The sequence below is a fragment of the Elgaria multicarinata genome, chromosome 7 (assembly GCF_023053635.1).
Source record: "Elgaria multicarinata webbii isolate HBS135686 ecotype San Diego chromosome 7, rElgMul1.1.pri, whole genome shotgun sequence".
NCBI classification, from domain to species: domain Eukaryota; kingdom Metazoa; phylum Chordata; class Lepidosauria; order Squamata; family Anguidae; genus Elgaria; species Elgaria multicarinata.
In genome coordinates, this window is record NC_086177.1 from 57,385,255 (window position 1) to 57,397,323 (window position 12,069).

Genomic DNA, 12,069 nt, shown 5'->3' on the forward strand with positions numbered 1-12,069 from the left:
TGCTCTTCCAGCCGGACACCAACACGGCCGCCCACCCGTAACCGGCAAAAATAATAATTAAAAACAAGCCGCCCCGATTTTGGTTTTGCAATTGATCCAAGAGCCCTTTGAGAGTTAAGTGAGGGAGCGAGGCAGGGAAAGCGCGCCCTGTTGTGCCTGAGCTGAAAACAGGATCCTCCTCTTCCTTTCAGCCTTTTGAAAAAGCCGCTCTTTTCAAACTCTGAGGGGGTGTTCTGTGCTTTCTGGGGGTGTGTCTGCCCTATGTCACACCGAGGCTTTCTTTCCTTTTTCCGGCAGGCTCCTGTGCCTTTAACAGCTCCACGACGGAAGAATTTCTTTGAAGAATTTCTCATCTCAATGTAGGAAACGGCTTCTGTCGCAAAATATGCTGAACCAAAGAGGAGTCTTGTGGCGCCATGAAACTTGAATAGACTAAGGCTGCGATCCTTATACAGGCTTACCTGAAAGTAAGTCCCATTGAACTCAATGGAGCTTAATTCTGAGTAGACATGTATACGATCGCATTGTAAGATGGTTATCTCTCTGGAATTTGCTAAAGGCTTGGGAGCTCAGTGAGTGAAATGAAGGGGATGGGACAAGTCATTAACATTGTGTATCATTGTAGCCACCGAAAGATGAATACATCATCATGGTTAAAAGATAACTCTTCTATGCTTATGACAGCTATGTATTTGTATCTTGGGAAGAAATTTTATACTGAAATGAATCTCTCTTAAGCAGCGTTCTCCAACCTTTTCAGGCCTGTGGGCACATCTGGATTTTTGAAAGAGTATCTGGGGCACTGTCAAAAAAATGGCTCATTTTCAGGAATACTCCAAAACACACACACTATCCCTTCCTTCGGAAGCACTCTTAAACTCTCTCCCCACCCCCTCTCTCTCTTATATACACAACAGATAGTCACATAAGCTATTCATTCATCACACAAGAACACCTCTCCTCCCACATGGCTCCTCCCTGTTGGCTTTCCAGCTCCCCTCTTTTCCTCCTAAGCCTACTTGCTGGTTTCCCCAGCCCTCTATACTTACCCTAAGTATCTCCCCCCCCCTTTTTTAAAAAAAATAATCAGGAGGTGCAGGGGGCCTTGGTGGAGGATTATGCTTAGTGAAGCAGTCTGGTGCTCATGAGTACTGCATTGCTAATCCCAGCTCTAAAGTATTTAGATTTTAAATATCCATTTATGAAGTATCAGGAAATTGTACTTAGATACTATTAAAATAAGTGTCTAAGGGCAGCTTCCCCCAACCTGGTAAAATGGTCAGGAATTCTGGGAGTTGTAGTTCAAACCACCTGGAGGGCATCAAGTTGGAGAAGGCTGCCTTACGGTATTTCCAGATGGATGGCTCCAAGTGCTACCAATCTAAAAGCATTGTTCAGCTGCTCCATCTTTCCCTCCTTAATGGAGTTTTGTTTGTGATAAGAAAAATGACTCAAGAAGCAGTGGGAAAATATGTCAGGGCAACAAATGGAATATGATGATGTATGGACAACATTTTTAAAGGTTCTTCCAGGTGAGGCTTTTATTTTACAATCTTCCTGCATAATAAAATGCAGGAAGATTGAAAAATAAAAGCCTCACCTGGAAGAACCCTTAAAAATGTTGATAATATCACTGGGTAGTGTGTTTCAAAGACACATGGCACAAGTGAAGTATGTCCACCAATGAGCATATGTATCAATTCTCAACTCAGTCACTCATCAGTATGAATCGATAACTAAAGTTGAATTGCATGTCATATACTTGAAACTTGAAACTACTTTGAAATTCTACTTGTAACTTGTGCCACATAGCATTAACCTAATAGATATGTTCTGTATTTGTATGCAGGCTATTCAAATGTCTCTATGTATGCATATAAAATATAGCCCTATATAATTTCCTTTGCTGGGGAAAAAAACTCAGCTTGAGAGATTTTGTGAGGGTGGGGGGAAGCAGATTCCCAATGGTTGTTCTTTGCTTTTGTTGTTTTTAAAAAAGAGTTTCATGAAACTCTTAATAGTTTTGCCCAGACCTGAAAATAGCAAAGTGTTTCATCCACTGTTGCAAGTCATACTTGGATAAATATACTATAAACATTGTCAATTTGTCATTGCAGAAATCCAGTTGTCTGTAATGTAAACCTAAAAGAGTGTCAAAACAGCAAGACTTCAGAAAACAACTGAAAAACTGGACACAAGAAGATAAAATGAGTGCTTCTGGAGGAAGCTGTGGAAGTCCCAACTCTGCAGAACCTACTGCTGACTACTTCAAGGATCTCTGGTCCAAACTGAAGGAATGTCATGATAAAGAAGTAAAAGGTAATATTATGGTTATTGATCTCTATATCTAGTGATTGACAGAATACTCCCAAGAACCATTCCTGAATTAGCAGTCTTAGGAGCTGCACTAATTTTAAAGAATAAAAACACTGTAATGCCAAGAGAAAAGTTATACTGGCTTATTCACTTCAATAGTCCTTTCTGAGTTATGAATCTGTTTAGGTGGCTGGGGTCAAAGTATTAATTCTGTGTGTTTACCAAACAAATACAACATAATTTGCTCCTGATCAGCTGACTTTTGTATCTTGCGTATACAGGAAACATGTCATGAGAACATAACGATGACAGTCATGTAGTCATTCCAAATAAACGGGGTTATCTTATTTGAATGTTTAGTCACAAAGTAGAACTTTATAGTTTCAAAGACGTATCATAGTGTTTAACACTGACAATTAAAATTAATCTTTTCCAGTTTAGCTAAACAACTCCTTCAGTCTTACTCTTGCTGGAATATTTATCATAAGCTGTCAAGTAGATTTAATAATTTGTTTAATGACATAGTTTCCAATCTAAATCATCACTGTGAAGTACCTTTAGTGGAGAAATTAAGCAGACGAAATCCAAGAGAAGAATAAGTGACCCTGTTTAGACAACATACTAAGCCACGGTGGTTAAGCATTTTGAGCTAAACATTATGGTTTAGTGTATCATGTGAACCATGACTCAGCATGTTGTATGAACTATTCCTAACCATGGTAGCTACATAACCATGGATTAAACATGCTCACTAATTATTTGCTGCAAAAGGGTTAGTGGCCTAACCATGGCTTAGTGTGTTGTCTGATCAGGCCCAGTGAGTTCTACGTAAGCTCTTCTGATTGCTGTTTATATTTGGAAGGTAGAAATGAAAGCGAGACCACAAGAGACTCCTGTGATGGAGACCCTAATGGAGCCAATCCCACAGCATAACCATATGATCTGATTCACACATAAAGTCAACCCATGTTTTAAACAACCGATAGGTTGTTGTGCATGAGCGGGAGAGAGCAAGCACACTGCCTCCTGCATGCCCACCACTTCCTCTTTTACTCAATAACCTACATTCAGACCATTTCTAAGTTGTTGAGTATGATGTTTGAACCTGGACTGATAAATTGTTTAGGGCTCAACAGAAACCATGGGTTAACCCACTGGGTTGTTTAATCCCAAAAAAACTCATTGGTCCTGGTTCACATGTCATGCTTAACCTATGAACAAGCTGATCATAAGTTGTTGATTAAAAGCGGAAGAGGCTGTTGCACTGCAGGCAGGATGACTGCTCTTTCTGCTTGTCCTTGACAGCCCATGGATTGTTTAACCATGGGCTGTCGTTACATGCAAACTGTCCCAACTTGGAAGCAAGTCCCACTGTATTCAATTGGACATACTCCCTGGTAAGTGTGTTTAAGATTGCAGTCCCAGTCAGTTCTCCATGTTAAGGAACTTGTCTCAGAACTTGGGATGTATGATAGACACACAACGGGAGCAGTAGCTAGGAGTCTTCATGCAGTTGCATTCTGAATGCTGAGAGAATTGCCCAACTCATATCCAGGATCACCAGCAATACTAGCATGTAACATCAAGACCCAGTGGGCAGAAAGACAACCAGCAGTATACCATTCTTTACTTGGCAGGCAAACCTATATCAGGGAACAGATACAGTCAAATATTAGGAATTTGTTGCAATTATGCTGCTATCTGCTGCAGAAACCATGGTTCAATGAAATTAGTGGGCAAGGCTAGGGTCCAAGAGGCAAAGAGATATCCAGAAATGTTTTGCACTGTCTCATAGAATAATTAAAGCAGCCTGGTTAACATACTATGATGCAGCTTGCTTGATTTTAGGTAACTGCTGAGGAGAGCATCAGGAAACCTGAAATATTTTAAATTCCAGGCCATAAATTACATTTATTAAATTTATTATGTTTTAGCATGAAATGCTAAATGAAAACAACATAACCTCTACACCTCTTGGCTCAGTTTGTTCCTCAGCTGAATTTTTACAGTGGGTGGTATGTCGTCAGCAGGGTACATGCTGAGACATCATCAGCACAGAATTTGGCAATCTACAGAGTGCTTATATGTCATGGAGCCAAATAACAGACAACTTAGTTTTAAAATAATAAGCTGTCTAATGACTCTTTAATGTTTAGCACAAAATTCAATTTATTTATTTATTAGAATTTGGGGGGTGGGGAACTTGTGAATGACCTTTCAAAACACATTAGAATTGTATTCCTAAGGATATGTATGCTTGGAAATAAATCCAAATAAAATCAAGGAGACTCCTTGAATAAGCTAGGTTAAGATTGGCTGTAGGTGTGTCAGTACAGTCTTGCCATAAGGCAGATTTTTTCTTGCCTCAACCTTTGTTACTGTGTTCTACACAATGCCTAGTGAAGTTAGATCTTGTGTGATTACATCAAAGACATGCCTGAAGGATGTTTTGCAAAAGGTGGGGATCCTCCAGTAGAACTGGTGATATTTAAGACACATCAAACACAGACTTGCCTGGACTTCGCTTATTTCTGAAGTCTATAAATAAGAATTAAAACTGACTCATGAATTTTTAATTCTAAATGTCAGCAAAATATATCTTATATAAGACTGTAATCAGGAAAGTAAGGGCCTGACACTTACTTATGGTTTCTGTGTCTTTTTGGTTTCTCTAAGACTCAGCCTTATGCTACCAAGAAAACAAAGGATGACATTTTATGTCATCTAATTTTTATTAAGGTTTTAACAGAACATGGTTTAAGAAAATCAGATCAAGTAAATAGCATATTGTGCTTGCTGCTGGCTGTCTTTACTTCAGATGCAAGCTTCATTATGGCTGCAAATGGTCACATGTTTATTCTCTGTTTTGGTTCATTCCTGTGCCTTAGACTGGAAAAAATAGATCTTATTGCAGGTGAACTAGCAGGCCTGATTATCAGAACAAAAGCACAGGATATTAAAATGGCTATGAAAAGCTTCCCTAAAAGCTAGGCTGGAACTACATATTATATCTGACTGTATAATGCTAATGTAATGGGAGGATTTTTAAGGCAGAATTGACATGGGAGGCATTCAACCCTTCTTCTGCAATCCCTTCACTTGGCTGTTTTTCCTGTATTCCAACCTCCCACCACCCTGTGCCCGCTCTTGAGAAATAAGCCAAACTGGGTGGGTGGGGGAAGCCCTTAGAGGTTTTGGATGAGAATCGGTGGATGGGGAATGGTAAGCAAACCCCCTTCTCACCCTCCAATTTGCCCAGTGAATGTTCCCACATAGCATTGACCAGTTAACCCTCCACATTTTGTGCGGACAATCTAAACTAAATAGACAAAAAATGAAAGCCTATGTAAACATAGGATTGGATACAGACTAAGTTAGCTGAACTAACTTGATTTCAGTGGGTCCTGAGTTCAACTAACTTTGTTTGAGACCCATGTATAACATTTCCTAGGGTATGTTTCAGTTTAGTTTAACCCATATGAAAATTGTGTGTAGAAATAAAATAATGGTAAATCTTGTCCTCATGCTTTTACTTCATTTTGCTCTCTGGTGAACTACTTAGTGGCTGAGTTCTCATAAATTTTGTTGAAAGGGAGAAGAGCAGCAATTTAAGGCAGGGCCTCTTAAGCCATTTCACCTCTATGACCCCATTTGGACTAATCTGGTTTAAGCACAAATACTCCATCTTTGATTAATTATGTCCCAGTCTGTTTTACTGAAGGAAAGTAGTAGAGAAAAGGTAAAGGTTCTAGTCCTCTGCTAAAAAATTGATTTTTGTAACGTTAGCATATATATATATATATGTTTTGGCTTATATTCAACAGACAATACCAGATTTCTAATGAAATGCTTGAAATTAATCTAGAAAGATTTTTGAAACACCTTAGTAAGTTCAGTTGTTTCTGAATTCAGATGTAGTGATAATTATAGCATTGCCTTTTAAGCGCTGTTGCTTCAGTAGCAGTTCAGGTTGCTAGTGTTACAGTACCAAATACTGTGCCAAACAGACTACCTGTTCTTACAGGAGCTTCATTGTTGTGCAGTCTCATTCCATCTGATGGGTGTGGAGAAGGATTAAAGTGCAGCACTTTATAGGGGTCTTAATGCCAGATATCTAACTGATTTGTGGAATAGCCGTCACATTTTAAGGAAGAAAAACCTCTTCTCTTGTCTGATCTGCATGATCAAGCATAATGCCTTTCTGCTACTGTATGCTTGTAAGAGAACAGTAGACCTTTCCTGCTTTCTTCAGATTTTCTTTTGAAGTGGTTTTCATGCATTTTCTATTTTGTCTTTGTCTTATACTGGTCCATGCTACTCATTTTTGGCATGACGCTTTCCAAACAGAAGCATTTCCAAATTTTGATGCATTTGCTTAAATAAAACAAACCAGTAGATCATTGTATTGAACAGCTGGAGGTAGTTTTGAATAAAAGTGGACCTGTTTCAATTGAACTCCTGGGCAGGGTTCAGGACTGAGACAGCCTTGATTGTGAGGGCAGGAATCTACACATTTTAGCCAGCCTTAATAACTGGCCAAACATTTGTGGTTGCCAAGGGACAGGGTCTTAGCCATGACCAAGAGGAGATGTGAAATGGGAGATTGTTTCTGCAACCATCTTCATTGTTTCTCCTTTCCATCGGGAGTGCCAGTCTTGGCCATGAAGGGCTGCTGGATGAGGGTGAAGAAACTGAAACTCAATTCAGTCAAGACAGATTAGCTTGTGGATAGTCCTTTGACTGGACAAGTGGTGGAGTCTGGCCTGGGTAGGGTCATACTTACTTCAAAGGAAGACATTTGTACTTTAGGCATTGTCTTAGATCTGGACCTCCTCCTAGAATCCCCAGGTGAAGGCTGTGGCTAAAGAGTGATTTTTATCACTTTTGGCTGATACCCCGGTTGTATCCCTTCCTTTATCATTTTAGGTAAAATTGGCCTCTACAGGGAATAGAGAGACTTTTGGTGGTGGCTCCCTGCTTGTAAAATTGTTTTCATCTAGAGTATATCACATCCATCTGCTTTCAGGAGAGCAGTAAAGACCTTTAGACAAACATTTGGTCGATAGCTGAAATTGAAGAATGTTTTGATTTTATCTTTTTAATATATTTTGTTGTTTGTGTTTAACCTTTAAAATGTTGTATTTTAGTGAATTAACTTGTTTTACTACTTTAGCACTACCTGTTTTAGGATCTGAAGTAATTTAAAAGCAACTATAAAGACTTAAATACTTTTTTAAAAATGTAATTCAGCCCTAAATGTGTGCATGGGTGATTTGTTGGTAACCCAAGTTTCCACATACCCATACAAAGTCATTCTTCTTCATCTTTAATTTGTCATGGAATTTTAAAAGAGAAATCCTTGCTTTTCTGTCTTTCCTTCCCTAGGATTATTGTCAAAGATCTCCAAACTGAAAGCAGAACGGTGTTTGTAAGTATACAGTCATGCAAAAAAATATTGATTGAGATGGAAATAAGTGCATTTCTTAATTCCTGAATGTCTTAATTTCTGAGGGTAAGGGAGACATGTTAGAGGTGTACAAAATTATGCATGGTGTGGAGAACGTGGATAGGGAGACATTTTTCTCCCTCTCTCATAATACTAGAACCTGAGGTCATCCCATGAAGCTGTTTGATAGCTGATTGTGTGAAATAGTTCTTCACACAGTGCATAGTTAAAGTATGTAATTCGCTACCACAAAATGTAATGATGGGTACCAATTTGGGTGGCTTTAAAAGGGGGTTGGATAAATTCCTGGAGGAGAAGGCTATCAATGACTACTAGTCCTGATGGCTATGTGCTACTCCAGTATCACAAACCTCAGAGGCAGTAAGCCTAAATACACCAGTTGCTGGGAACATGGGTGGGAGGGGGCTGTTTTGCCCATGTGCTGCTTGTGGGTTCCTGGCTAGCTGGCCACTGTGTGAATGAAGTGCTGGACTAGATGGACCCTTGGTCTGATCCAGCATGGCTCTTCTTTAACCTGCAAATATATATGTGGGTCTTCCCACTGAAGATCTTTTTGAAATTTCTTCAGATTTGTAATACTATTATTTCAAGTTCATTTTTTTATTTTATCTGTTACATGGCCCTAGTTCAAATGTACTGTTAAAACTTAGTTTATTTTTCCCTAACTATATTTTTAACTGTATGTCTATAATGCAAATATACAAGCTAACCATATTTCTGCTTGCAGAGCAGAGCGCTGTTGTCACTACTATGTTGTACCTCACATGATACTTCTAAATATACTGGGTTTACATACTGGTAGATATATCCCCATGTTTCTTTTCATTTTATCCTTTTATTACTAATTTTGCATTTATTCCTTGGTGTTCCAGTCCTAAATGATTGGCTTAGCTTAGTGCCTGCAGAATAACTCCCTAAGCTGCGATACTTTGTACATTTACCCGGGGGGGGGGTCCCATTGAGCTCTGTTGAATTTACTTCTAAGTAAACTTGGATAGGATTGTTAATATTTCTGTGGAAACTGTTATTATCTACTATGCCCATTTCTGTCTGTATATGAGTTACCCAAAACATTTGTACTGTAACTTCCATTTAGACTTTGGGATTGTTTGGTGACAGTTGTCATAACATTGTAGCATATACTTTCTTGTTTCCATGTCCATGTTAAAAAGCTTCTGTCTTTGATTAGCTCAGAGTTGGTAGCAGACGGGTATTATTAATGACTTTTTGTTGTGATTTAATACATACCAAGGTAAAAGGCTTAATTATTGCTTGCTATCCTCCTGTACAAGTACTGCACTGTAGGTACAATAGACTTCTATAGGAGTTCTTGTTCTCCCTAACTCTTCTTGAATACCTGAGGTTTAATATTTCAGAGCTGATAACCAGCCAGACAATGAGCTCCTTATGCTGCACCCTGGTTCTACGCTGACACTAATGGTCTTGTAAATGCAGGGTCAGGGACCATTCATTAGGAAGACTATTTTCATAACCAAAGAGCCAGTCAGTTTTGTCAAGCGGTATCAGGACCCTCATAAACTATTTTCTCCCTTTTTTCACTTTTTGCTCTTTATCTTAGAATGCGAGCGCACTTTTAGTCAACTGATCATAATCATGTTTCTTCTGGAGTGGTAAATCCTCTGTGTTAAATGAGATATACTCCTAGTAAGTATGTTTAGGATTGCAGCATGTTGCCTAACCTTGAGCATGCTTATTCAGAAATATGTCCCAGTAAGTTCAGTGGAATTTATGCACAGTAAAGTGTGGACAGGATTTCTGCCATCATTTAATATCAGTTCCATTGCTGCTTAGCTTTAGAAGAAAGTATTTGAGCTGTTGTACTCCAACACTTTTGAAGGGCACCAGTTTGGGGAAGGCTGTGCTAGATTATACAATAATTTACCATAGTCCTGTGCAGTTTGTGACACACCAAGGCAAATATAACCATTCAGCCATGTATTATGTCTTGCCAGGTGCTTGGCAACCCCCATACTTTTTTTTCCTCCCCAAGCCAGGCAGCAAAAACAGGAGGCTCACAGCCTGGATAGTTGGCTGCATTGGATGAGTTACAGAGTTGTGCATTTCTGATGTAGTGCAGTAATCTTCATTACTGGCCTAGTTCCTATGATAGTATACTAAGATACAGAAATCATGCTTTTATAACCTTAACCTCCTTCATTTTCATGTCAGAAATTAGATGTAACAATCCTATAGCCTTACTCAATCATTCTCCCATATATGGGAGTGGAGCTGAGCGGTCTAACTCTGCCCCTCTCCTGTTCTTTTTGCCCTCTACATGTGAAGGGTAACTGTTTGCACAGAAAAATCTCCTCTATTTGTGGAGGCTTATTCCCACTTCCCCCACCTTGTGTATGCAGCAGTTACACATGAGGAGAATTACTAAACAGGGGTTAGTATTGTGGAACATGTTGGGGCTGTAAAGGTTTTCCTCTAGTAAACTAAAGCAGGATAGCACTGCTGTATAAAGTGCCTCCAGTGCAATTCCCCTGTAAGGTGGGCCAGTATTATGTCTTGATTAAAAGTGAGGATTTGAAAAGTGATAAGACCACTCAGCAGCCGGGTTCTGACAATTGTAGTGAGAAAAGAAGCCACCATGGCTTCTTCCCCCACCCCTGTGCATGTTGCACGCGTAACCAAAATTTGTGTAATTAGCCACAACACCGTGAGGCTTGCTGTGTTATCTGAACCTTGCACAATGGGGCTGGCTTCTTACCCGCCCTACAACCCATGGCTTGTAGGGTGGGTAAGCATCCAGCCTTGCCCCCGCTGCAGAGAGCTTTGGCTATGGGGTGGTATAGAAATATAAGAAATAAATGAATAAACACGGCAACCTGCACAGCATCACAGGAAATTATATAAATAGCATTTGTGTTCGTGGAACAGATGGAACGGGGAAAAGATGCCATGGTGGCTTCTTTTCCCTCTCCGATCGTCCAAACATAGTAGTGTGTTCATAGCTAAGGTGGGAGCTCAAGCCCTTAAACTACAGCTTTTGAAGGAAGTTTAGAAAATTACAGGTTCCAGTTTTTTGGGTTATAATAATTGCTTTATATAGTGACTGCCATCCTAACAGCTTGATCATCCAGCACTTGAAAGGAGGTACCACATCAACTGTGGCTATTGCTTAGTGTTGCTTCAGTACTATCCTCCTGTATTTGCAATAACCGTTAGTAACATTCCTTCTCTCAATAGCTAATTTCTGTTAGATTAGCTATTGGCAAAAAATGTAGCCTTGAGCTACTTAGGCAGAGGAGCTGCAGAGAGGTAAGTGGCATGCTGAGAAGATTCTGCATTCTTAACTTGCACACTCTTCTGTTGTCTGTATCAGGCCCACCCTCCCATCCTTTTTCTATGGTTGGGCCAGTACTCTGTTTAAACACACAGAACTGCCGCCATTATATTTAGTTTGCTCCAGACTATATTGTGCCATGTTCTCTCTGCTCTATAAAGCCCATCTTATTTTGATTTCCTTATTTCCTTGCTCCCATCTATATGTCTAGAACAGCATCCTTATTCTGATTCTGTAATGGAGAGGAGGAAGACCTCCTTACAAGAGGTGGAAAAAGGCAGGATATAAATGTAATAATAAAAAATTAAGACTGCAGTCCTGTTACATTTACATGGAAGTAAGCATCATTCGACACAGTGGGGCCTCTGAGTAAAGATGCATAGGATTGCACTGTAGTTTGACCATCTGCATTTAAATCCGTCCTGAAAACTTCTAATGCAAAGTCTTATTGACAGATTTACTTGTGTTGTACTATACTACCATTTCACTCTTATGTATTACATCAAGAATTGCCCTCTCCCTTTGGGAAATTCATATTATATATAGTGGAAGCCAATGAAGCTGTGTATTGTGTTGCAGATGACACATTTTGTTTATTAGTGGTTGTAGTAATCTTTGTCCTGAGATACTGGAATTTGTCACAGAATAAGAAAGTTAATTTTGAGCTAATATGGTTTCTGGTTAATGAAAATACATGTATGACATATACAATCTCTGTGTACATATGTGAATTTCTTCTTTATTTTTAGGGATGCAGCGAGGCTTGAAGAGTTTTACACCAAAAATCAGCAGCTCAGAGAGCAACAGAAATCATTGCATGACACTATTACAGTTTTAGAAGATCGGTAATTTATTTATTTATTTAATTTATTAATTACATTTTTATACCGCCCAATAGCCGAAGCTCTCTGGGTGGTCACCTTCTTCTTTTTAGTCTCAATGTATTGTATTTAAAGATCACATATATACAACAGAA

General features: G+C 39.3%; 1 protein-coding gene across 1 annotated transcript in view; it reads left to right on the plus strand.

Moving 5' to 3' along the window:
• The first annotated feature begins 323 nt into the window (after positions 1-323).
• The window catches only part of RBBP8 (RB binding protein 8, endonuclease), a 36,554-nt gene continuing 24,808 nt past the window's right edge, over positions 324-12,069 (plus strand). The window contains exons 1-4 of the mRNA XM_063130632.1: positions 324-467; positions 2,118-2,319; positions 7,702-7,744; positions 11,843-11,938. Coding sequence (XP_062986702.1) covers positions 2,208-2,319; positions 7,702-7,744; positions 11,843-11,938 — 251 coding nt within the window. The 5' untranslated portion in view covers positions 324-467; positions 2,118-2,207. The remainder of the gene's footprint in view (positions 468-2,117; positions 2,320-7,701; positions 7,745-11,842; positions 11,939-12,069) is intronic.